Source organism: Dermacentor silvarum, chromosome 3 (genome assembly GCF_013339745.2).
Source record: "Dermacentor silvarum isolate Dsil-2018 chromosome 3, BIME_Dsil_1.4, whole genome shotgun sequence".
Classification (NCBI taxonomy): domain Eukaryota; kingdom Metazoa; phylum Arthropoda; class Arachnida; order Ixodida; family Ixodidae; genus Dermacentor; species Dermacentor silvarum.
This window is the reverse complement of record NC_051156.1, coordinates 151,152,802-151,180,344: the sequence shown is the minus strand read 5'-3', so window position 1 is coordinate 151,180,344 and position 27,543 is coordinate 151,152,802. Positions and strand designations below refer to the sequence as shown.

The 27,543-nt window shown below is 45.3% G+C and overlaps 1 protein-coding gene across 4 annotated transcripts in view; it reads left to right on the top strand.

Moving 5' to 3' along the window:
• The first annotated feature begins 16,511 nt into the window (after nt 1-16,511).
• LOC119445927 (uncharacterized) overlaps nt 16,512-27,543 on the top strand; it is a 30,349-nt gene continuing 19,317 nt past the window's right edge. Inside the window, exons 1-4 of one of the 4 annotated variants that reach the window (XM_037710229.2) lie at nt 16,512-16,710; nt 18,421-18,693; nt 20,640-20,906; nt 22,355-22,468. In XM_037710229.2, the coding sequence (XP_037566157.1) occupies nt 18,550-18,693; nt 20,640-20,906; nt 22,355-22,468 (525 nt within the window). In that variant the 5' untranslated portion in view covers nt 16,512-16,710; nt 18,421-18,549. Of the gene's footprint in view, nt 16,711-17,055; nt 17,071-17,134; nt 17,718-18,390; nt 18,694-20,639; nt 20,907-22,354; nt 22,469-27,543 lie in introns of those variants that run through there. The other 3 variants (XM_049663733.1, XM_037710232.2, XM_037710231.2) reach the window with 3 other exon arrangements.

Here is a 27,543-nt window from a genome sequence, read left to right as displayed (position 1 = left end):
GGTGTCCATATAATTGCTATCGCAATCAAACGCTTTACTACACTAGTAATCCACGTCATTCCTAACGTCATGGCCTGAAACTGAAGTTATAAACACCTCGGTGAGGTGTTATTTTTCGGTGTAGTGAAATACCTACAGCATGGTGCAGCCTTGTTATGTGTCGTATTTTTGGCAGCTCTGAAAAAGAAATACTGCCATGAAAACTCCCAAGAAAAAAAAGAAACAGAAGTTCACAGCAAGATGGAGGCTTGAAGTGGATAAATGTGACTAGAAATGTCGCTGGAACCAACGTTTCCGCAAGGGTATACTTGTCTAAGTTAATCACTCTAAGATGAAACACTAACATTCTTGCGTGGTACCGCAAGCAGAAGTAGAAACAGGTGTATTCAGCAGAAGTTGAGATAGATAGATAGATAGATAGATAGATAGATAGATAGATAGATAGATAGATAGATAGATAGATAGATAGATAGATAGATAGATAGATAGATAGATAGATAGATAGATAGATAGATAGATAGATAGATAGATAGATAGATAGATAGATAGATAGATAGATAGATAGATAGATAGATAGATAGATTAATGATACGAAAGGCGGAGAGGTCGACGGTAGGAGCGTGTCTCTGTCCTGCTAGTCCCACTGAAGTAAATCGGAACGGATTAACAAAAAACATGGGCAGGTGGTGCAAGGCTGGAGTGAACAGCGGAGCTGGTGTTCAACCTAGCTTCTTCCCGGTATTACTAGGCATGCCTAAGTTTTGCTAGGAAATGATAAGTGCTGCTAGGCACGGTATTCCGAATCGGCACGCCGCTGACGTGCAGATTCTCGCTTGGCCGCGCGACAAGCTTCAAGATGAGCGGCTTCTTCGGGTGTCCGGATCTTCTTTGGTAGCCCCATGTCAAGGCTACATGTACTCGCCACAGAGTCAACGAGACTTCTGCCGCCGTCACGGCTCTGAGTTTTATCTCCCCGGTAACGTCACGGCCAAGCTACGCCTCCACACTTGTCGGGGCGTGGCTGGTCGAAACCTGCTGAGCCGCCGCCAGAGGCGCCAGCTGCAGTCACAGACACCGCGCGCGTTCGGCGCGAACGCAGGGAAACTGGGAATAGCGGACGGCGTCGACAGCAGCTCAGCGCGTTGCCTCGTTGGTGCTGCTACAATTTCTTTCTTTCTCTCTCTCTGTCTTATTTTCTCTTTCTCTCTCCCGAGCATAGTGCGCGCGACGCGTATGCTCTCCTTCTCTCTTCTTAACGTCCCATGGCAAGGCATGCAACATGTGCACGTCACGGAGAGGAGACGAAGCACACGCCGCGAGGTTGTTGCTAGGCAACCCAAGTGACTCATCGCTCAGCGAAGTTTTTCCGACGTGTTACGGACTTACTGCCGGCTTAAACAGCTCCGCTGTTAAAATATAGTAAAGGATGATGGTAAATGACAATTAAATAAAACAATGAGTTAAGAGGAAGCTTTAGCTCGGGCCCGACTCCGCTGCCGCCTATTCAAATAGATGTAAAACGCAGGAACAATTTTCTGAGTTAACTACTCTGCCGATTTTAATGAAATTTGTTGCATTTGAGAGAAAAAGAGAAATTCTTGCTATTGCTCGAATGGTAATTTTGATTTACGATCTGAATTTTGTAAAAGCAATTTTCAAAAATTCGTAAGTCTAAAAAATAGAATCAGGAAATTTACATATTTTTAGCTCTGCCCCAAGAACAGATGTCACAGTTCTGTAAACTGCATCCGTTAGAGCATCCAAAGTGGACAAACTTTATAAGTCAATTTATATCTTACGTAATTTTTTACATTGTTTACTAGGGTTTTGCAAAAGCTCTACTCACATATTAGCGGTTTACTTGGGAGCCATGTATAATATATAAATTTTGTGCGCTTTACATGTACTATTAGTTGCCATTCATAGAGTTGTGATATCTTTTTGCATTGCTGAGTTACAGGGTTGTAAACTTGACAGTTTCGCTTTCTAAGAAATTGCGATATTTGCCAATTTTCAATAAAAAAAATGATGACTTAAATAAAAAATTCGAAATCAACAATCACTAGATATCAACCTTTTCTTTCAAGTAAAAAAAAACCTCATTAAATTTGGTGCAGTGGTTGCCGAGAAAAACGATTTCTCCTTCTCCATGTATTTAGACATGGAGCCCACGAGTTAATATTCGTGTTATTGAGCCCCTGCTGTACGACGCCGCGCATGCTCAGTGTCCCTGACATGCGCAAGAAGATACGTACTATATACAGAGGGAAGGACATAATGGAGTTAGCTACGGGAAAATTGTGCAGAAACCATCAACGATTATTGTCAATGTAAGCGAATAGCCGAACGCTTCTAGAAAGCTAATCGCTTTATTGAAGGAATGATACGCTTAATGTTGTATATAAGTCGCAGTAATGATTTCTAAGTAGCATTGGTTGTTTTGTAGAGTGCCTCTATAGCGGTAGTATAGATGCCACATATATTCGCAAGTGTCTGTAAATCTATTGCACTGTCGCTAGTAGCTATATGTCGTCCGCATACATCAGTCCGGGGATCTTGTCTTGCACCATTTGTTCATTACGCATCTATGATAAATCAAATCCTTATTCACTGTTTTCCAGTCGTCCTTCTATGCCCTTGACATAAAGTGTGAACAACAATGGCAAGAGAGGACATCCTTGCTTCAGTCCTTGGCGATTTCCAGCACTGATTTACGTTTTCGGCCTTCTCATGCAACTCGTATTCGGTTGTCTCTATATCTCCCTCAGCAGCTCCACGAAATCGTCATATATGCCTTCGTGCTTGAGAATATCCCATAACCATTCCCTGTCCATTCCCATCCAACCGGAATTTTCTTCGTTTTAATCACTTGCTCAATGCTATTATAGTCGGCATTGCCTTGCTCTTTGGACCGAGGTTTTCGATTAGCTGTATTGGAATTTCATCGCGCTATGCGGCGGTGTTGCTTTATTATATATATGATATTATAGAGGCGCCACTCATGGCCACCTAGCGAGCGCTTTCGAAAGTACGGTCGGGATTCAGTAGCAAACGACAGCGCTTTGCAGCAAGGATATCTGAAATTCGTGGCTGCGATTTCTCTTTTGTTCGGGTGCCAGACCGCTACATCAGCGGTGACAGCTTCAATAAAGGCGCGGGCCTCTATGAGAGTGGAAATGTACGCGACGTCACCGGAGTTTGGGACAACCCAGTCCACATACGTGACAGGTGCGTCCCGCAGACAAGCGCAACGAAGCCCATTTATACGAAGTGGAGCGGGCGTTAAGCAGCCGCTTTGTTTTGTTGACAAGTGACATCGCGAAATAAATTCCTTGAAGTGCCCTCAAGAAGAGTAATTGCGAATTTGTTAATGGAAACGCGTACACTAGTCTACGATGTCACGAAGCGCAACGGTGAACAATAGCGCTGTAGTTAGCGCGCTACGCCGCCGATTCAATTCCGCTGCCTACCGTCCTACGCCGAAAAACTATCATTCCCGCTACAGTTTTCGCAATCTGAAATTAATTTAGTGACCTACTTAGAAACGTGCAAAGTTAGAGTCTTACCATTTCCTGAGTATCTTTTTTTTCCTCGAATGTTACGGAAGGTTAATGGAGCCACAGGATACGTTTAGAAGCGGAACAGCGCCAGCCAAAATAGATGCGCTCTAGCGGCAAGGCCGGGTTTCTTCCTTTGCAGCGTAGGCATTGCACTTCTACGTCGCAGATGATGATAAGAAAATTCGATTCAGTACAAAATGCATACGCAAAAAGGCACTCAGTCGTGAAATGAACAAAGCACTCTGCGTGGTAAGTCTGCTCAGACAGCATTAAGGTGTAAATATTTCGCAAAAAGTATACGAATTTTTAGGCGAAAATGGAACAGCAATACCATACACAGCAGCTAACAGCCGTCCTCACCATTAACTACCTCTTTTCTGACACGTTTCCCAAGCAACCACAATATCGAAGATGTAGTCGGGAGAGAAAAAAAAATTACGACAGAACTCATCTCATGCGCGATAACTGTCGATGGTATATAATGCGATTAGCATTCGAGCAATGTAGACACACCGTATTCCCCAAGTCACGTTTATTTAAGTGGTCATTCTGTATAGTGGTCATTCTGAGACTTTCGTTCATTCGGCTAATATGCGGCAACACGACTACGAGCACATACCTATAGTGGCTCATGCTACGAGACAATTAATTAAATTGAGTCACTGGGTTGGCGTACAAGCTGTGACGACGAGGGAATGACGAGAGTCAAATCACGAAGCTCGAATGTGACGACAGTGGAACCAGCACGACGGCATCATGACCAAGAGCCCATACATAGTGATTCAAGCTCGTAGACAACTTGAACCACTGGGTCGATGTCAGAGAGTGGATGGATCAATACGCCTCAACTTTCCCTATATAGTACTCGTATGTACACTCTAAAAAAGGTTTGCACCCTTTGGGCCGTATCTTGTCCTCAAACAACAATCATCGTCCGTCTGGCTTGCGTACTCCTTTCTTGAAAACTCTGTAAACGCTACCGTCCTGTCAAGATTTCTATGTCACGCTGATAACGCGCACGCCGTTCGTGACCTGGAAGTACCATGAGCGCAGCACTTAGGAAAGGAAGGTCACGGAAAATAGATCACGATTACTGTTTGGGGACAAGTCCCAAAGGGTGTAAGGTTCGAGTGTATCGGACAGACTTCGGTCGCGTTACCATATCCTCAAATGATAATAATCCCTCTTCTCGCTACTTGCTCGTCGAGAACGCTTGATACGCGCATGCCTTTCGTGACCTGAAAGGGGAAAACATGTAGAGAGTATGCCACCGTGCTTGCCACAACGCCGACTCGTACATTGCGACGCCCAGCGATCGAGGTTCTCGTGGTAGCTATAGGTGCACACATTTTCAATGTTCACGCTGCAGAGCTAGGACACATGCATTTTGGATTGCTACAAACTGGTGCTAAAGCTTATGAGGCACATGACGCCAGAGCAAGTCCTCACGCGCGCTCACAGGTTCCCAGTTTTCCCAGAGCATCGAGATAAATTCTGATTTGTTCGTAAAGCACAAATATAAAGTTCCGGATCGCTTCCATGCGTAATTTACTGCAAATGTCGCAATTTGTCCCCTAACTTAGAACTTATAGCCTACACGTTACCCATAGCGTGCCCCTTATTTTCGCCAAATATGACCAAGGTTCCTTGATTGGTTCGCCGAGGACATCGCGTACACCAACTAATACGAACGTCTTATACAAGTATATGACGCATGAAAATAGGGTGAAAGACGAGGGTTCGGTAATTACTTGCAACGCTTCTAACTGTACCAGTAACGTAAAAATTTTGTCAGACATGTCACTTACCATGACCAACCCTCCCATTTTCACGAAATATAAACACGTTGTCACCTACAGCTTTGTCGGGACAAAGGGCAGCATAGCTGATAGCGGTCATATCACACGCATTATAAAACTTATCACTCTTAAAGAAAAGGCCGTAGTAGTTATTGCATAGTGTCACGCCATTTGCTACCATGGTATAACTGCAGTTGATAACGAGAGAGTTAGTAACAATACCAACTAAACAAGGCAGTCAGTGTTACCTAATGGGTCTCAGCTCCCAATTCCGAACGCAGTTAGCACCACCTGACACAAAGATTCTCGCCTCTGCTGCATATATCGGACCAGCTGTGACGTATTCCAGATTGGGTCGGAGATATGTGTTATAGAATAGGAACTTTAAATTTGGCTGTGCCAACTAAGTTCGAAATTGGTAGCGGAGACCCATTAGTAACAATGACTACGTTGTTTAGTCAGTACTGTTACTAACTCTATAGTTGCGAACTGCAGTTATACCAAAGTAGGAAATGGTGAGACACTAGGTAGTAACTACTACGACCTTTTTTTTTTTTAAGAGTATCGACTAACATATTTTTTTACAAAACCTGTGTGTAATCCAGCTCATTCAACTTCGCGCCGAGATTTTTATAGCGTTCCACCTATTTTCGCTAAATTTGGTCTCGGTGGCATTTATAGTTCTGCCAAGGCAACGGGTTAAATCCTGCCCCGTTCGTTTGCTATACTCATAACGCTCTAGAGCACACACATACGTAATTTATTCATCATCGTCATCATCAGCCTATATTTATGTCCACTGCAGGACGAAGGCCTCTCCCTGTGATCTCCAATGACCCCTGTCTTGCGCTAGCTGATTCCAGCTTGCGCCTGCAAATTTCCTGACTTCATCATCCCACCTAGTTTTCTGCCGTCCTCGACTGCGCTTCCCTTCTCTTGGTATTCATTCTATAACACTGATGGTCCACCGGTTATCTATCCCATGCATTACATGGCCTGCCCAGCTCCATTTTTTCCCTCTTAATGTCAACTAGAATATCAGCTATCCTCGTTTGCTCTCTGGTCCACACCGCTCTCTTCCTGACTCTTAACGTTAGGCCTAACATTTTTCATTCCATCGTTCTTTGTGCGGTCCTTAACTTCTTCTCGAGATTCTTCGTTAACCTCCAAGTTTCTGCCCCATATGTTAGCACCGGTAGAATGCAATGTTTGTACACTTTTCTTTTCAACGACAGTGCTAAGCTCTCAGTCAGGATTTGGTAGTGCCTGCCGTATGCACTCCAACCCAATTTTATTCTTCTGTAAATTTCCTTCTCACGATCACGGTCCCCTGTGAGTAATTGACCTTGATAAATGTACTCCTTTACAGACTCTAGAGGCTAACTGGCGATCCTGAATTCTTGTTCCCTTGGCAGGCTATTGAACATTATCCTCTGCCTATTAATCTTCAACCCCGCTCTTACGCTTTCTCGGTTAAGGTCCTCAATCATTTGGTGTAACTCCTCCCCATTGTTGCTGAATAGGACAATGTAATTTGCAAACTGAAGGTTGCTGAGATATTCGCCGTTGATCCTCACTCCTAAGCCTACCCAGTCTAAGAGCTTGAATACTTCTTCTAAGCATGCAGTGAATAGCATTGGAGAGATTGTGTCTCCTTGCCTGACCCCTTTCTTGATAGTTAACTTTCTACTTTTCTTGTGGAGAACTAAAGTAGCTGTGGAATCCTTGTAGATGTTTGCTAAGATATTTACGTATGCCTCCTGTACCCCTTGATTATGCAATGCCTCTATGACTGCTGGTATCTCTACTGAATAAACTGCCTTTTCATAATCTATGAAAGCCATATAGAGAGGTTGATTGTACTCCGCAGATTTCTCGGTTACCCGATTGATGACCTGGATATGATCCATTGTAGCATATCCCTTCCTGTAGCCAGCCTGTTCTCTTGGTTGACTGAAGTCAAGTGTTGCCCTGATTCTATTGGAAATTACCTTGGTGAATATTTTATACAATACTGAAAGCAAGCTAATGGGTCTATAATCCTTCAATTCTTTAACGTCTCCGTTCTAATGGATTAGTATAATGTTGGCGTTCTTCCAGCTCTCTGGTACATTTGAAGTTGTGAGGCATTGCGTATAAAGGGCGTCAAGCTTTTCAAGCATGATATTTCCTCCACCTTTGATTAAATCGACTTTTATTCCATCTTCTCCAGCAGCTTTTCCCCTGGTTGCAAGGTCCTTATAACTTCCTCGCTAGTTATAGAAGGCGCCGCCGTATCCTGTTCATCACTACTTCGAATGATAGTATATCTTGGCTGCTCTGGGCCGGTATTTTGTAGCGATGCCTTTCCGGTGCTAATGCCTTTTCCCGCTTATCGCGCTTTGTCAGCGGTCAGAGCGACGGTCCGCTCACGTTATCAACGGGATCAACAAGCCGTGAGCGGTGGATGATAAGACTAGTATAGAATAAGTCATAAGGCATCGCTACAAAATACCGGCCTTGGGAACTATACAGGTCAGTACAGAATTCTTCCGCTGCTTTTACTAAGTCATCGAAATTGCTGATGATATTACCCTGCTTATCTTTCAGTGCATACATTGCCTTGTCCTATGCCAAGTTTTCTTCTCACTGATGTCATGCTGCGTCCATATTTTACTGCTTCCTCAATCTTTTCCACGTTATAATTTCGAATATCCCTTACTTTCTTCGGGTTGACCAGTTTTGACAGTTCAGCGAATTCTATCTGATCTCTCGAGTTTGCCACTTTCATGTTTTGTCGTTTCTTTATTAGGTCCTTTGTTACTTGAAAGAGCTTACCTACTGGTTACATTGGTGCCTTACCTCTCACTTCAATTGCGGCTTCGGAGATCAGCCTAGTTACGGTTTCATTCATTAGCTTGTGGGGATGCGCGACTCTCACGCGTCCCCTGATGTTGTTTTCCCCGCATAGCTCGCGTCTCCTGTAATCCGGCTTCTCCGCGTGTCTAAGCGCCGGCGGCGGTCGTAGTTGTTGCGGCGCATTGAGAGAGATGGCGCGAGTGTCGCGATGCTAACGCCACCGAACGGCGGCGTGACTTGGGAGCAAAAGAAGTTTGTATGGGTGTTCTGTGGCAAAAAGTCGAAGGCGCTTCCTCTTTGGGTTGGGGGTCGGTGAGTGATGCGGACGTCCCGCGCGTGCGCCGATCCACGCTTCGCGAGACCGTCTCGCGTGGCTAGGAGCAGGGCACCGGTATGGACGAACACGAATCGTTCGAACGTGCCACCGTTCGCGTGACCGTACACGTGAACGACTAGGCGATGGTGTCATAGCATGGGGCGCACATATTCGCTCGCTATCCGGTCGCGATGAGTCGGACTTCCTTGATTTGTCGCGCGCCCATGTGAATGTTCTATGGGTAGTACTTTGGCTAGCGTGCATTAGTGTATGAAAGGCACAATAAATGCCATTTTGTTTGTTTGCACTACTGTATTGTCGTTCCTTTGTCCCAAGAGCATGTGTGAAACCCCACAAGCTCTATGTTCTCGTCATCTTCCTGTTCTAAATGTGCATATTTGTTGGCGAGCATCAGCCTGAATTGGTCTGCTTTTACTCTTACTGCGTCTAGGTTAGCCTGTTTCTTCTTGAATAATTTTACTCTTTCTCTCTTCAAATGAGAGAAATCCTAGACCGCCCTAACCTATGACCACTGCACTTTGCCCTACCTAACACTTCTACATCCTGCTCTATGCTGGGATCGGCAGAGAGTATGAAATCTATTTCATTCCTTGTTTCTCCATTAGGGCTTTTCCAGGTCCACTTCCTGTTGGTACGCTTCCTGAAGAAGGTATTCATTTTTCGGAGCATATCCCTTTCCGCGAATTCTACCAACATCTTTCCTCTAGCTTTCCTATATAGAATCGATGCCATTGTTGCCAATTGCTTGCTCACCAGCCTGCTTTTTATCCACTTTTGCATTGAAGTCGCCCATGACTACAGTATACTGAGTTTGCACCTTTCTCATTGCTAATTCAACACCTTCATAAAACTGGTCTATTTCTTCATCGTCGTGACTGGAGTTGGGGCGTAGGCTTGTACAACCTTCACTCTATGCCTCCTATTCAGCTATATTACGATGACTGCTACCCTCTCCTTAATGCTGTAGAATCAATGTTGCCCGCTATGTTGTTATGGACTAGAAGTCCTACCCCGGATTCTGTCTTATCTGGAAGACCTCTGTAGCAGAGGACGTGGCCGTTAGTCAGCACTGTATAAGCCTCACCAGTTCTTCTAACCTCACTAAGGCCAATAATACCCCAGGCAACGCCTTATAATTCTACAAATAGCCCTGCTAAGCTAGCATAACTCGAGAGGGTGCGCGTGTTGAACGAACTACCAGGTTCAGTTTCCAGTGGCGGCCTGTCCGGACCCAGACATTCTCAGCACCCTCTGCCGCGTCGCAGGTCTGACCGCCGCCTTGGTCAGGTGCTTCGCAGACGCTGGGGACTGAGGGCCATGGGTTAATTGTAGGAGTCACGGGGGAGGTAGTTGCCGAATACTGCACCAAGGAGGTCAATTCCTGTTCTGGAGAGGGAGAGACTTTGTTGAAGCTTAGTGGGCCTTCCTAATTTGGTTTCACCTGGACTAGTATAGCCCCACTAGCTCTCGGCAATATTTTTTGCCGGTGTCAGGAGCCACTCCATGCCTGAAAATGTAGTGGACTGGAGGAGGATTGGAACTTACGACCTTCAGATTAGAAGCCGGGTGCTCTACCTCTGCACCACGCCACCACCCTATAGATGCAATTTTATAAGGTGCTTCCTACTAAAACATTTGCTGCCAAGGAAACCGCTGTCTCGGGGAGGAAGCAGCCCAAGGACAGAATTGCCATCCTGTTCGGCGCGAACATGTCTGGAAGCAGCAAGCTTCCATTGCTTGTGATCGGCAGAGCGCAGAAGTCCCGATGCTTCAAAAAGACGCGTCTTCCTCCGACCGATGCCGCCATCTACAAACATAATAAAAAGGCCTGGATGGCGGCAGCAATATTCGAGGCGCATGTGCGGCTCCTCGACCGGAAGTTTGCTGTTGGAGGGTAGAAAGTTCTTTTTGTTATCGATAACTGCCCATCCCACGGTGACATCAGGAACCTGGAAGCCATCAAGGTTGTCTTCATCCCTGCAAACACAACAGCCATATCTCAGCCGATGGACCAGGAGTGATACTGCAGACGAGGAAGATTTACCGCCACCACTTATCGAAGCAGATTTGCTCCGCTACGACAACGGCAAACAGTACTAGATAAATCTCCTCGATGCGATTTGCCTGATTGTGTACGCCTGGAAAGAACTCAAGGCAAATATCATAAGACGCTGCTCTGAACACGCCGGATTTTGTAAACAACGTGGGGATGACGTTTGCGGGATGACGCTTAATTGCAGCTCTTCCTGCCGAGATGACGAGGGAGACTACTTGATATGTGTGCCCGGATCACCAACTCCAGCAAAGAAGATGGCGGCAGACTAGGCATCGCGGAATATTCGAACCTAGAAGCACATGTCCAAACAACGTATGCTGACGTGGAAAATGAAATCACTGACAGTGTGCCAGTCGGCCATGACGGCGACAATAACGAACCCACCCACGCGGCCGCTTTAGCAGCCGTTATCAATTCCCTGAACATCGTCCGCAGATTTGTGGAGTGCAGCAGTGGCGATTTTGATATGCTACGTGTTGTGAGCCAGCTGGAAAACATGGCACTTGGGGCGGCGAACTACCGTGCCAAGCAATCCCACATTAGTGATTACTTCAAGTAGTCTTTCTCGGACATGGAAAATAAAGGTGATTTCCTTTTGCAGCAAGTTCTTGCTTGTTTTCTTTCCCTTTTTCTTAATTTCGGTTAATTCAAAAATCCCCTTAATTCAAAGACTTTTTTGTGGTCTGGCAGTCTTCGAATTATCGAAGTTTTACTGTACGCACTAAAAGCAAAGTTGGAGTTTTTATGTTAGGAGGAAGAGGCGCCAACAAAAATCCTTAATTCACACATTGCGACAGGATTCTTTCATTTTTGCCTGCAACTGCGATAGCCTTGCAGCAACAACTTCAGCCTCGATCTCACCTTATGAAACAAATCACCACTGTGAACCACATCACCTGTAATGTTGATCAACTGTGTTAGCTTGTAGTACATATTGAATAGCAGAACTAATGCACCTTATCTGAGAACGTGATAAGCAGCCTATGACTGATCTGGACAGTAAATACACTAGAATAGATTCAATGGTAGCTATGGGACAAGAATCCTGTGTACAAAGCGTCATTACGTGCACCTTAAGCAGGTGTGTCTTAATGGGGTTTCACTGTATGTAGCTTTTCTTGGAACTGTGCAGCCAGTGGTGATGCTATCTCAAACTACATGCAAGGCTTCACATTATAAGTGCAAGAGATAATAGTGTGCTTGTTCTGAGTCAGATGTATCTACCTCGTAGATCGCGGAGCAGCCAGGACTTACTACAGGCAGCCTCGTGTCAATGGGACCCTCCGTGGACAGTTTGGGCGGTGAGTGCAAGCTTTCTTTTGCTGTAACCTCTGTCCTTGAAAGCTTAAAGGGGCCCTGCATCCCAAATTATACATGGTTTTATCCCACATTTGCTTACTATAGGACTTGATAATGCCTCCAGCGCCAGTGATAGCACTAAAATCAGAGCATTTTATATTTTAATTTGATCCTGAAATCAGTTTCCGTGCCGATTGCAGTGACAACAATTTTCAGCGGCGGATGTGACACAAAAGCACGTGACTTATGCTGTTCGTTTTGACTGGTTGGGCATGAATATATTGTGCGTGTTTATGCTGTATAGTAGAACACCGCCAATACAGTAAACTCCGCTTAAATGGAACTTAAGGGACAGAAAATAGAGTTCTGTTTATCAGAAGTTTCGTTTATGCGAAGGACACAAAATTACGAAAAATTGCTTTATTTCAAAAGCAGCGAGTGATTTAATTTTACAATGGTGAAAAAAAAAAAGACTTTATTGTACTCTGCTTGTGTGTATCAGAGCTTCTTTCTCACAAGGTATTTGTTCATGAGCTCTCGGTTTTTGACTGTCTCCACCATGATGCACAAAGGAACGCTAAAGCTAGGCTATACGTGAACACTGCAGAGCAGCCACTGATGCCACGAATGCACAAATTTTGGATTGCAAAATGAATAGAAATTGTATTTTCTTGGCTATTTGGCATCAACATTTGAAATTTTTGTCAGTAGATGCATGACGTATAGTGTCAGTTCAGTTCCAGTTCCGTTTAAACGAAGTTTGTTAACATTGTTCCTATAGGTGGCCAACCAAAGTTGGCACCGTCGTTCCGTTTATCCAGCATTTCTGTTTAAGTTAATTTCACTTATCTGGAGTCCACTGTACGTTTCTCATTCATACGTTTTCCCGGATATGGCGTCACTAAAGCTGGGTCCCAGCAAAGGGCTCATCATAGACACTAGGGGCGTATTACAAACTAGGGGCGTGCGAATACTCGAATATCACTAAATCGAATCGAGTAGTGAATGTTCAAATGATTCGGATCACGAATCGAACAGCTACCATTTGATTTTTCAAATGTTCGGTATATTCAGCACGAAGACCCACGTAGAGCCACATGTCGCGTGCACCGTGGAGCCCTTCGTGCTCGATGGTGCGCAAGCGAGGGCCCCACTTCGTTGTTTTCAGTGCAAAATTAAATTAAGAAGCGCCGAGCGCGCCGCGGACAGGCGCTTCTTTGCCGTGGACAGGCCACCGAGGCTGACGCGTTCTTTGCGAGCGCTTCTGCCCTACTGAATGCGCTCCCCAACAATTCCGTTCAATTGAGTTTCGTGTATCCAGAGTCCACAGCCTCAATTACCAAAGCCTCAATTAACCACCCACTTTGAACTTTGCCTACACATCACCCATTACCTCGTCCTTACTGTCACCAAAAATAAAGAAGCTGCCTCGTTTAGTTCACTGTGGACACCAGGCGAACCCACTATATTAATCACGCATTAATACCCCCCCCCCAAAAACGAAGGTTCAGTAATTGTTCGTAACGCTTCCAGTAAGCTAGAAACGTTAAAAATTCGCAACACATTCCTGCGCTCATTGTTTCTAAATAAAAATTAAAACGTTTGGGAAGTGCAGAGTTCTCTTGAAAAGTTGGGAAACGTAGCATATAACGGCAGCTTGACACTTTCGAACGCCTGCTTAAGAGTTCTTAAATTTCTTCCTTTAATTTTTTTCCCAACGGCTGCACTTGATCAACACGCACTTAACATCACACACAAACTTAGCGTAGCGTTCCCCCTATGTGTTCGCAAAATTTGACCTTTGTTGAAATTGTAATTATGCCAGGGCAGCCGTATAAGTTTTACGCCGCTTGTAAAACACACTAATAACGCTCCGGTCCGCTTGCATACGTAATCTATTGCAAAAAGGCGCATTTAACCCACCACATAACACATACCGTGCCCCTAATATGTTTCCCAAATATGAACAACGGTGCCTCATTTAGTTCACCGAAGACAGCGGAGAAAGAAACTGCGAGCCTTGTGTGACTAACAAAAATAGGTATGAATAACAAAGATTATTTACAGCGTTACCTTTAGTGAGTGAGAGGTTCTCAGCGCCATTACACTAAAAATTACCCATGTTTTCACGGAATTTAAAGTTCATGCATCATGCAGATTTTTGGGGAGTCTGGGAAACATCTAGAATAACGGCAATATATATAACACCTTAAAACTCCTAAGTCACTTTCGACAAAGGCTGTAATGAGCCCACATAGATTAAATAATGAATAGTAAAAACCAGTCAAAAGACGAAGGACAGAGAAGAGACGTGGCACACACGACGACTGGTCCTTCGTCTTTTGACTGGTTTTTACTATTCAGTATGTACCAACTGACCCAGACTGCTACTCTACTAGATTAAATAAACATTTATCTCTCGTGACTCAAAACACGATTCCTACTTCAACAAAATATAATCACCTTGCCTCGCATAGTTTACCGAGGAAACCAGGAAAACCAAATAAATTAATTTTATAGCGCATAAAAGATGGGAGAAAGCAGGCATTTGGTAACTTTTTTTTTTTTCACAGCACATAGGTGACCTATACGAAGTTCAAACAAAACTTTCGGTATTTATATATCACCAAAAGTGGCGCCCATTCCTCAGAATATTAAGTTTCTTTGTTTTGCTTTTTTTCTGCCAGTTACACGTGTGCTAGTGTAACTGTTGTGTTGAAAGAGCCTAAAAATAAAAATGGACAGACAACGTACGTCAGAAGTGACACATATACCAATAGAAGAAATACAAGTCTTGTAATGGTATTGTAATGGTTGCGCACATTCGACAGTGTCGTTTTCTTCTTAACGCTTTAAGCGCAGAACAAAAACACTGCACAACAAAGCAGAAAGACCGCACGGAACAATTAACCTCTGCCACTGGTCACCAACTCGCCCAACTGTTGACATTATTTCTGAAGGTCATTTTCACCAACATATCTAGATAAGTGGTGATTTCACGATGAAATTCAACAGATTCGGCTCTCTGGACATATAACGTGTGGCTCAGCTAACGTTGCAAGATACCATTGCACGGTGCAAGATACAATTATAAAACCTACAGTGCTCCGTCGTCAGAGTTCTGAAAAGCGAACATCGTAGGCCTTAAGATCGTATCCTGCGCCATGTTTTTTTTTTTTTTTTTTTTTTTTCGTTGAATATCTTGGCTAACGTTAGTGATCATTTGTAAGTTTTTCGGAATTAAGAAAAAAAATTCTCTGCTGCAGATAACAGATAGAATTCCAGTCCTTGAGCTGGGTTATGCAGAGAGGCGGGCATTACTTACAAATAAAGTCAACACACATATTCAACTAATTAACAAAAATTCGCGAATTTAATTACTTGCATTACGTACGGCACATATTGAAATTTACGAATTATTATATTTGCAAGGCGTGTCCACCTGGAATGAATTTCCGGAATGACACCAGTTTGGAGATATCCGTCCTCAAACCGGCCGTAAAACTGCACTGTTGTTATACTTCTTAACAAAACGCTCTTTCATGCATTGGAGCATAAAGGTAACTGGAACGCCCGTGCATTTCGTCCCACACTTTGGGAAATAATACCTCGAAACTGGTGCCCTCCGGGAAATTCATTTCAAGTGAATACGTCTTGCAAAGTCACCGGCTACAATTCGTAAATTGCAATATGTGCCGTAAAGCAATTATTTAAAACACTTATTAGTACAGGATGAAATATACTAGTAAATGTCTGTTAATTCGTTAGATATGTGGTCTCGATTTCTCGTGCTAGTAATGTCCGCCTCTTCAAATAATCCAGCTTAAGGACAAGGATTATGTTATCTGCCACAGGTGTCTTTTTTTTTTTTTAATTTCGTAAAACTTAGAAATGATCACCCCATATAGAGTCAATATAGTTCCGGTATTTGATAATCCAACAACATCGTTGGGCGTGGCTGATTATAATACTTTAGAATCCCTCGCCCTTACGTTAAATATAGCAAGCTAATCTTGTGTTTTCAAATATGATGTCCCAAAAAACTTAGCATGATGCAAGAAGCGCGACGTTAAATTTGTTATGGCTGGAACTGCCCAGCGCCAGCCTTCTCGGCAATGCAAGAGTGTATGGCGCACCCTGTTCGTCGTCTGCTACCGCTCTTCGCGGCGAAGCACGAAAGACGATCCTCACTGCCCAAACAGGGAATGCATAATATATAAAGGCATTATTTACGTGGCTAATGCATTCACAAGAAAATTTGGTCTCAGCTGTGGTCTTGTTGGAGTTTCCAGCGTGCATCTAAAAGCGCCCGCTTTCAAAAGAGAGGGGGGGGGGGGGGGCATACTTATAAAATCCCCCCCCCCCCCCCCCCCTAGTAAATACGCCTATGACCGCAAGAGAACGAGTAAAAGAACGAGCGCTGTCTTGTAGTGCCACAGATTATTTGCAAACTCCGTAAGGGCCTCCGGGACTGTCACCGCCACGCGACGACGTATTTGTAATCTCGGAGGCTACACATTCTTCTGCGCAACAGCTTACTTTACCGAGGCGCTTTCTGCCGCGGTTGTAGCGACACCTATCTCGGGAGACACCAACTGGGGGATCGTTTTGGGGGCGTTTTGTGAGGCGCTGGTTTGTGTCGTGCCGGTGCGTCGAGCAACCCGTGCTCGTAAAATTTTCACGTTGGCCAAAAAGGCGTGACTTCTGGCGTTGTTAGACTTGTGCGCAAGTCAGCTGTGGCGCCTTTAAACCGATGCATCCTGGCCTCAAGCGTCCGAGCAGAATTTCCTGACCACCAGTCTGCTTCGTTCGCGCTGAAAGGTGACTCGCGAGCCATTCGATTTCCAACTACGCGTTGCTTGTTTCTCTGCGCAACCAACTTTCATGTTTCGTATCACTTCGCAAAGATCGACCCATGCTTCCATTTTCTTGGCGCGTATGCTGGTACAATTTAACTAGCTTTGACCTCGAGTGAGTAGTAGGGATCGTGCAGCTGTGTCGTACAAGCACGCCAATCGGCCTCGGCGTTCGTTTCTCAATCGCGCGCCTACTTCCGCTGACAGGAAATGCGTGCAAACACATCGATTAGGATCTCGACCAACGCTTCGTTGTGGCTTAAAACATTCCACGGCTTACAGTCATTACAGTGGCTTCCCTGCGCACGGATAGAAGCACGAAAACGTCAGTCACGAAACTTCTCAACCCTGCTTAGTGCCCTGTTTAGAGCAACCGGATTTCTGGAGCAGGGACGGTGCTCTGCAGCGCGGGTTCTATTTATACTTTGCATCACTGTCCGAGCGCGCCACCAGCTCCTCGGACTCGATTAGCAGGGTGACAGATGTTGCAGAAAACAGCTATTTATAACCTAACCAAGGACAGTACAGCGTGGGCCAGGCGCGAAAAAAGACAAAATTTCTCTTCACAACTAGGGCGCCACTCAGAGATCTGCTGAATGTAAGCTTTTCTTTCTGCATATACGAAGGCGCATATTGGCTTGAAAATCGCGCCTGGCATGCTGCGGGAAGAATTTGGGAGACCGCCAGAATTCGTAGGGCCAAGCCAACGACGGTTACCGTGACCGCGAGGGCCGCGCGAACGCGAGTCCCTTGCGTCTTTAACGCGAACGAGATCGCGCAGCTGCGTGGGGAGCGGCTCTTTCAAGTGTGTCGACGGCACACCTCGGAGCTCAGCAGGTGTTCCGGTCGGACGTATCGGTCGCGCTGAATAGGCGCTCTGCCCATATCACTTTTCCTCGGATCGTACGTTGCGCCGCCTAAACTACCACTGGTGCCCGTTGGAAAAAGCTGCGAGCGACCTCGGCGCTCAAAGTAAGGTTCACCTTGCCTTCGTGAATTTTCCTGTCGTTCTCCTCGTTTCTCCGTTATCGAGCTTCTTCATATTCTCTTCTCTCTCGGCCTACAACGGGCCAGCAGGAAAGGCAGGTGCAGCGTCATTGTTTTCGGTTTTCACTTGCCGTAAGTGTACTCGCTGTCTTATTATAAAACAGCCCAACGAACGCCAGCTGCACGATCGTTAGCATTGCCCTTGGCTTGGTAGCTTGACTTTCTCAATACATATGTGTAGCTAGCAGCAGATGCTTGCCTTGCCTTGTCTTGTAGATAAATGCATAGGACCTGTACGTTTACAAGGAACTGTAGGCGTGGGATCACATTTCTTCCCACGTAGGACTTTTGGCACCTGAAATCATAGTCGCCCTGCAGGAGTTAGGATAATTGCGTCCTTTGTCATAGGTCCCATATTTGACGCTGTAGTGCATTCAATTTGGCTGCCCTTGACAAATTTGATAATGCAATGCACATCTTGCTTGTAAAGAATCTGTGGTAGCATGCCAAAAGAAACTATGATACAGAGACAGCATGCCTTGCCCAGAAATTGCGCAGGTATTTGGCGGAATTGCAGCCAAGTTTCACCAGAGCATGGAGCACTGTTTGTTTGTGTCCGTGAACAAGTGTGTCGGGCCCCTTTTTTTCCCACGAGCAGCAGACTGATGGTGACTGCCCGGATGTGCAGGATGTGCGGCTGAGGGCCAGTGGCGGCAGCTTCTGCAAAGTAATAGTGCCTAGTTAGGAAGAACACATCATTTGGTGCCCTGGAGCTGAGCGCTGGCGTCAGGCGGCGAGCGCCTGCGGATGCAGCCTTATGCGGGCCAAGAGCTTCCTTCTTTTGCTGGCCTGCATCGTGGTGACCAGCACCCTCATCTGCCTCTATGGGGACCCAAAACCCGCCCTGGACGGGCTCGTCTCAGAGACCCACCGGCAGCTCAGCAACCTCAAGAACCTCAAGGTGAGAGCTGTGTGCAAGATTAAAACCAATGGTGTAGGTTCTAATACTGCAATTTTACGTTTCTAATACAATCTAAGAAAAATCAACAGATTCCACGCATTTGCGGGAATTGGTAATAATGGAAGCTTTCTTGGGGGGGGGGGGGGGATGTTTGCTGAAATGTCACTTCATTTCTCCTTCTTTACGTCATATTCCTCGTTCAGTGCACTCTTTGGTCTCATTCTGTTCCCTTTACTTCCTTCTCCAGACTCAGCTACTTTTGAGACCGACTTCTTCACTTTTCTGTTGCCAAGTTCTTCAGTTTTCTGTTGTCGACTTCTTAACTTCCTGCCTCTCGTTCTGCTTGTCTATTCGGGCACCTTCCCAGTAGCACACACCCATTCGTGGGGATTGGCCAAGAATGTTCACATAACCAGGGCCACATGTGCAGTTGCATATAACCAGTGGCCCAAGTTTGTCTATGCAGACGTATACCCATTGACAAGTGTCTGATTACACTTGTCCAATGACCCCAGTTGTCTATTTGGGCACATACCCAAAGCCCCAAGTTGTGTAATCGGCAACACAGCAGCCAGTACCCATAAAGTTGGGCGAGGAGGCAAAGAGAGCTTTGCTTTGATAGGTTCTAGTAACCAGTGCAAGAGAAGCACACACGAGTTGGAGACGTAAGTTCAATGTTGCATGCGAGCGAGTGCTTGCTCATTGAACTCGAGACCCTTGTTTATTTGTAAACGAGGAAAACCGCTAGATTTAATAAATCGGTCATATCTGTGGAACTGGGAATGACAAACGCTGGGCCTTCAGTTGGTGCTATCTGCTGTATGCCGAACTTTCGTCCTGTGTACTTGTTTGACTTGTGTTCTCTGGTTTATCTTTGCATACTGAAGGTCATAACTATGCACAGTGTTTCTGTTCTTATGAACCTCGCTAAACTACAGTGCTGTACTGTCTGATGTTTAATGAAAGCTCAAGACTGAAAATTTGGTCACATTTGATCCATAAATGGGACAATAATGTAAGATGAGAACACTTCCAGAGAGCTTGACACTGTTATGAGTGTGCACTTGTTAAATAACAAACAACTCTGTTATGACAGATGTGTTTTGAGGCCAAGTGCACAAATGACTGTGAACACGTTTGCAGGTCATGGGACACTCATTTGGCTTGAAGTGAAGTTGAACCCTTTCATTTAGCAAATTGTTTAGTGCAGTTGCCGCAAAGTTGGTTTGAGTTGCCTAGTCAGGACGGCAAGTAGTTGTCAAATACTTATGAGGACTAGCAGGTTCAGGTTGAGCTGCGACAGTGGCAGGTAGGTTGCCCATAAACCAACTCTGCAAAACACATATAAGTGCAGTCAAGTTGGTGGAAATAAGTCTTCTAGATAGAAGAACTGGATTTTGAATTCACTCTGTGGTTCTTGTTTGCAGCAGTGAACCACAACCTCCGAGTCCACTCTTGACCAGCATGTTTTGAAGTGGGGTGGCGCTTCTTTTGAGTCATTAAAGTAGGGTCCATGTAAATGCAAAAGGTGGCAAACCAGCTTTACCTTGCTGGGTAGGTTGGCGGACCCGATCCTTATAGTTGGGCTCATGTATATCGTGTGTATGCCAAAATGTGTAAAGATAGCACAGTTGGCTCCCTTCGCAAATTACTTCAGGATAACTTGAGCGACCTCGCCAGATGTACAAAAAGCCTGAAAGTTGTGCAATTATGCAACTAAGTCATGTTGGGCTCGGTCAGTCCTTGACACAGATACCACCTGGGAACACTGAGTGCTTGTGCCACAAAACAGTTCAATCGTCCACAGGAGATGCCTTTCCAGCCACTTTTTTTGAGATATCAGTGTGTGTGAATGAAGTCCTTGTCTAATTATGTATTCATCATCGAGATGTACCCAGCTTTGTGAGTCAGCCATGAATCAGTTCTTTCGTGCGTTATGTGCGTAGGTTGTTCCTGAGCAGCGTGATCCCCAGGAGCTTGAGCGGTACCTGTTGCACCTGGGGCTGTCTCCGGCCACGCCTTCCGAGGGGGGCCCTTCCTCAGCTGCCCTCATGGCGAATGAGAGTGGTCCGCTACCACCTGTTGTAGGCACCGCCATGGGTGTCGACCAGCTGGGGCGGCTACCGGGCTTCCTCGAGGCCTGCCAGGCGCACTTCCCTGACCGCTCTGTGGTCGTCTATGCTCTGGACTTTGGCACTGCTGAGCTGCTCACCGTCAGTCTTTCCCACAGTTTTATCGTTATTACTTTTTGTTGACTGTGATGTATTCTTTAGTTTGTGTTGGAGTGACCACAGCAGTTTTGTTAGCAATAAGCAGCTGTATTATTGGTTGTACAGCATTGACATTAGCATGTCTCTGGCAGTCAGGCTAGAGTGAGAAACAGCCGTACATGGTTGTGAGCATGAGCACAAGTGAATATTTCCTCTTTGTGAAGGCAGCAAGGTATTTTGGGACTCGTCAACATTTTTCTCCTGTTCCATCACTGGAGATTACTTCTTGAAGATGAAAGAAGCCTGTTTTCTGTCATCGCACTACTGCCACATGCACGTGTTGCTGTTCGTACTCTAAAACATGAAGTTATATGAGTTGGCCATTACCAAGGACAAGGAAAACAGTATTGACAGACAGCGTAAGCGACGAGAAAAAGCAGCACAACAGGAGGCACTGTCTGCCAACTGGCAGTCAGCATCTGCGTTTTCTCATCGTCCATCCTCTCTATGCTGTTTTCCCTGAGCTGATCATAGTTTTTGCCATGCTTCTTGTGGTGGGACATGATGTACGTATATAACTGTGCATTTGGGCAAGAACAAAAACTGGCAGTTTCACCTTAAGGCCGAAGCATTGAAAGCAGTAGCAAGGTCTAGCGTTTCTCTTTGGATGGTATACTGACAATATCGCGAGGTAACTACTGCTGCACAGCAGAAACAATGCCCTGGCAGGTTGCCAGGTGTCTAAACACTGGCGTGATGAGGAGCACTGCCAGTGACACTGCAGGTGCTGCACCTTGGTGATGCACAAGACAAGAACAACTGAAAACTGTCAACGTTTGTCAGTGGCCATGGAAAGAATTAGATAGCTTTAGCTTGATGAGCTTGATGGTTACTGTTTGTTCCGCTCAGGCCAGTGTAGCACCACGGTAGTGGTACATGCACAGTAGTGTGGCACGAATGCTAGTGTGTCTGCGCATCATGCTCATGCCAGCAACATGGGGCAGAATGCTGCCCTGACATTGTTGTGGAGCCGATTGGGTGGACCACGATGGTGCGTCCACTTGGCTAGGTCGTTTTTACAGCCAAATACACTGCACGTCGCTCGTGCCTCTGGAGACATTCTAACCCTTCAGGTGTATGCCATGCGTGCGTCATTAATAATCAATAGTGTGAGAGCATGATGGCAGCTGGAAAGCAGATGGCGTGAATGCGTCCCGAGTGTCTATATAATTGCTGTTGCATTAAAAGGCAAAGACCATGCCGAGAGCTTTGTGTCATGTCTTCTTTATTCTGTGTTCTTGTTTAAACAAGCTATTGTAATTTGTTCATGAATAGATTGAACATGTTTCTTGTTCTCTTGCCTTTCGTACTTGCTCATTGCTGCCATTTTTTTTTTCATGGTACTATAAGCTGCTCATTGTGGTGCTTGTTTTCCTTCCTCCTCTTTGCAGGCACAAAGCATGTGTAACTCTAGTAACTGCACCTTGCGCACACTCAACTTTGACTTCTACCCACCGCATGTGAGCAACCTCAAAATTTATGCCTACCGGCCAATCATAATTCAGGTGAGGCACATTCCTTCTTTGTCTCATCTCTGTCTCTTTTTTTGTAAATATCAATGTGTCATCTATTGCAGTGACTTTTTAAAGGTTCGCCTTGTTTGTATTACACTCTGAATGTAAAATGCAACTTGTCCTGTGCTGTGTCCCAAGATTTGATTTCACGTGCCATATCTATCTAGAAGGTCTGTGCACTTAGAGACACTGGGAAAGTAGTATACTACTAGTATGTGCATGGTATACATGGCATGGATGTACACACAAACACATACACAAGGTGTATTTTTTGTTGATGTAAAGAGATTTTTCAACAGATCTCTTATGCTAGACAGACAGTGCAGCTCCACCTCTACATCTAAGTTACACATGTGTGCTGACTCAACTTGCATGACAGATGAGGACGACAAAAGAAATCATTAATCCGCTTTTGAATTACTGCATTTCACGCATACATTTATGAGGAAGAATCAGTCTAAGCAAGACAGAAGTTCACAGGGAAATGGAGAATGTTGTTGTAGCCACTGTTTCAATAAAGGAATTTGTCTTCTTTGGGACTTCACGGAGACAAGTCTCTTCCTTGAAATGTTCGCTACAGCGACATTCCTTGTTCACCTACTGTTGATTAGAATCACTCTGTCATTCTCTGAGGCCATTCCATAGTGTTGAATTTTTTTAGTAATATTGCGCATGAAAATAGTTGCACTTAAAGTTGCTGTCCATAAGTTTCATTTATAAATCCTTGCACCACGCGCCTTGTCGGAAGCATTATACGAGTGGGCAGTGTGATGACACGAGCACGCTGCACCATACGGAGGGCTTCCCAAAATGGCATCTGCTTCCCAGCAAACTTCAAAAAGGGAAGCTTCTTTGCTTTTAGTTTTTTTCTTTTGAATAGTTCTCCATCTCTTTGCATCAAAACAAGTGTGGAATTACTGGTCTGCCCGTCCAGGCTCATCTGGCGTTTCCCCTTAGTCTGCTTAAAGGGACCCTGAAACACTTTTTGAACGCACTGGTAAGAAAATGTTGCCGATATGTTAATGAGCGAACATTTGAGCCCCATATTATCGCACTGCACCAATGCAGTGAAAAATTGCTTGCTCTCTTTTCTGCAATGTTGTCGTGCAGCATCATCGCAATCGGCTAGACCCACAACAGCTATTAGCTGCATTTTGATCGCAAGAACATTCTCAGTAATCAATTATTGGTCATTTGAGTTATATAAATGAAAAATATATATATTCTTCAATCACAAAAAAACAGAAAAAACCGCCGATCTAAATACGACATTTGTGCATAGCTGCATCTGCTGCACGTGGCCTTCGAGATGAAAAGCGTGTGCAGATACTGCGGCTGCCACGGGGTGCTGCCATGAGCCGTCTCACGTTCAACCTTTGGGCAGCGCCAGTGGGGCATTGCTCCCCTGCACCCTCTTGCCGACTCCCCTGAGTAGCTTCCAGTATGCTAGTGCAAATGAAAAAAGAGAAAAGGCCACTGACCGGTCTGATAACTACATCTAACTTTGCTTGTGCTTGAAATTGATTTGAAAAATTTTTGCAGTAGGAGATTCGCGAGGCGACGATTTAATTGTATTGTTATTCTATGATTAGCTTGAAAAGTGTTTCAGGGCCCCTTTAATATGTAGTACCAACATTTTCCCATTATTGCATGCAGTGATAGTAAGTTTTAGTGCTTGTGAAATGTCAAACATGCCTCCAAATTGGCATATGACTTTAACACAGAAGCTACTTAGGGGCAGTACAGTTTGAAACATCATATAAACTGCCAGAGATGATGGCATTCCAGTGCTTCATTGGAACTCTGGAGATTTGAAGGGATGTTGCATGAGTGAGGTGATGTGCCTTGTGTGAAACCTGCACAAGCAGCCAATAAGTGTGCCCTACGTGACCGTTTCAGTTGGTAGAATTCGTAGCAGTGAGAGCTCCAGCAAATTGACCATCGTCACATTACATAGTACAGTAGAACATCGTTCATAAGTCTCTGAAAAAAAATTTTGGGAAAAACGTACTAACTGGGAAAACATACGATCCGAAGTCACAAAAAAATATTGCAGACTCTGTTGTAGTTGACACATATGTAACACGAAGCATTGCACGAATCGACACTCACATGCGCCAGGCTGATGGGGCCCAAGAGGCCCGAGACGCATGTTGTCGTTTTCCTATATGTGGTGTCCAAATCGATACTCCAGTGACGGCAAAAACAGATCTCAATAGCTATGCTATTGTTGGCTGCATGCACCAGAAGCGATTCAGGAGCCGGAAAGATGTCATAGTTGCCATGTTTTGGACACCACCGTGTAGTGCTTTAAAATGGTAATGTAGAACTGAAACGAAATTGAGTTTGTGAGTGCTATCGAAATACGATGGCGCTGCCAGAGTGAAACATGACGCTCACTTCGTGCGGCCTGCAGCAAAGAAAGGTGCCTTGTTTGGGTTTTCGCCTCTTAAAAGTGTGCAGTATACCTTCCAATGGCACTCCTTCACAAGCGCTGTAAAACAGGTAGGTCAGGATGCTTATCGCGGTAGAGTTGGCATTAATAGTTGTGAATGCAATGTGTGATGACTCGTGAGATTTGCTGGTACCAGAAGAGACAACTAAGTATGTGCTGGTATTTTCACGGGACACGGGCAGGCGAGCGCTGCAAGGAAGCTGCCATGGCAAGCGCCTACTGCTCTAGATTGCACGTACTTGCACTTTTTCTTTTTCACATGGAATCTAGCAGCCGGAAAACGTATCGTATCATCACAGTTTGGTGACATACTATTGGTGCCAAGAGCCAAGAACATTGGTTCCAAGAACGTATTAAACAGTAAAAAAGAAGTTTAACTGCATTGGATCATCTTTTGTGTTCTCGATCGTCAACGTTGGCACCAGGAAATTGTGAGGAACGGGATTGTATCAACGAGGTTCTACTGTATATGGATGACTGACTAGCATCTTCGATGATGTACAGTTAAACCTGCTTATAACTAGAGACCGGATTTCAGGCAAATGCCTTTTTTGTTCCTTGCCCTCCTATCACCCCACTTTGATATATGAGCACGAATTAAAGGTTAAGAAGGGCTTTTATAGTGTTTTTATAGTGCCTATAAATGCCTACATGCCTATAAATGCCTATTTCCAATATCGGCGCCTATATGAACACTATTTATCCTCAAGTTTCGCTTTCAAGTGCAGTTAGAGACCGTTATTCATGTTACCGGGCAACATTGACTGTTCGGAACTCTGTGGGGTTCAACCTAGTCCTTTAGTTCGACCAACTCCCGGAAAACAACTGCTAGCAGCATTGAAATGGGACGCGCCGGCCAGCATACGCCGCCGCGCTGACATGGCGCTAGCGGTTGGCGAATGCCAGACCGTGAAGAGCCGTCAGGGGAAAGGAGAGTGAAGAGCAAAAGAAGAAAGAAAAATGTGATGTGCACGTGGCTTTTGTTTTGTTTGTAATTTACTTTTTGAGGTGTTCACCGCCGTCGGGCGTTCCCTATCAGCGTACGAGATCATTCGCAGTGACAAGAGGCACAATTTTGAATCCAAAAATCTGGAGATGGTGGTAGTTTGCTATTGTTTCCACAATCTTCATCAGTGATTCTTAGACTACGTTCCACGTGCTCTCCAAACAGATTTCTTCAAACATGTGTGCCTTCAAATGGGCGGGGGAAGTGTATTTGGTAGTGTTGGGACGTCTTCCCTGTACAATTCGGATAATGTCATTGTATATGAGGAAATTGCCAACCTAACAGTCCCCATGTAAGAACACGCTAATTTCTTAATAAATCGTAGTCTCTCTTGCATTTGTTATTTGTCTGTTTTTGTTGTGTCTTAATTTAATTCATCAGGCAGACATGAAGTATCGCTTTTTTTAATCAGTATTTCCAGCTTTCAAGTATTCTTTTTCCTACCTGTTTCACTATATGATGCGACGCTCAAGTACAGTGACCATTGAACATGAATATGAGCAGTGTGCTTGTTGAATTAAGCCAATTGATCGTCAATAGTTCAGCAGTTCTATGGGACAATTGCACGGCTATGTTCAACTGTTGGCACCTTTGTGCCATCGTAGGCAATAACATTTCTTATTTTCCTATCGTAGATATAGGCCGTGCACGTCTTCGTTTGATATTATTTGCATTTATGTAAAAATTTATTGTGCCTATATTTACGACATTGGAGGCCTAAAACCTTGTTTTGCCTGCCTATTTTGGCGCCTAACGCGCGCTTTTTAATGCCTAAAGATCCGGCCTCTACTTATAACGAACCTCCATATAACGAATTCCTTTATATAACGAAGTTTTTCTATTCCCCGCCGTTACTCTATAGAAGCACATGTATTTGAGACCTCTACGTAACGAAGTGGCAGCGGGAAACCCCCTCGATATAACGAATTTTCCCCTCCGACAACCTAGAGATTTTGCCCCAAATTTTGTCATTTTTGCACGAGCAGCAACCGGAAGCACCTTCTCCGCCGCAACGGAATGCGAAGCGAGCGCACGTGTGCATGCGTGCGTGTGCGAGGCGGGCTTGCATCCCTCGACCCGGCGATCTTGCCGCCACGGGCATGACCTTTCCCCCTCCCTTCATTCAAACCTGATCCTGCCGCTTGCTGCTGCTGGCCTTGCCCGCCAAGCCGGCACTCTCTCCTTTTCCAGTTCATGTTGCCGACGCGCTGGTACACGCTGTGACACATCACACTCGATGAGCCCGGACACGCGCTGTCAAACCCTGGCGGCGTGTGGAAGCGCCGCTGTAGACGCGAGCGAAGTGACCTTTGTGCTGTTTAACGCAAACTGAGCGCCGAGAACACACAGCACGCACAAAGCTACGAGCCTCCGACGCACCTTGACTGCTAGACTCTGCCCCAACGCAGATCGCTTTCAAGATACGGCCCGCGCGACCGCACGCCGCCGCGCAGTACGCAGTTGATGCCAGAGTACAGTACAACACTGCCCCGCTATCCCTCCCCCCTCTCCGGTGCCTCGAGCGCAACAGAAGAAGGCGCACTTCCTCTCTGCTTTTCTTGCGCGCGCGAAATTGAGACGCGGTCGTCGGCTCCCCTTGCACGT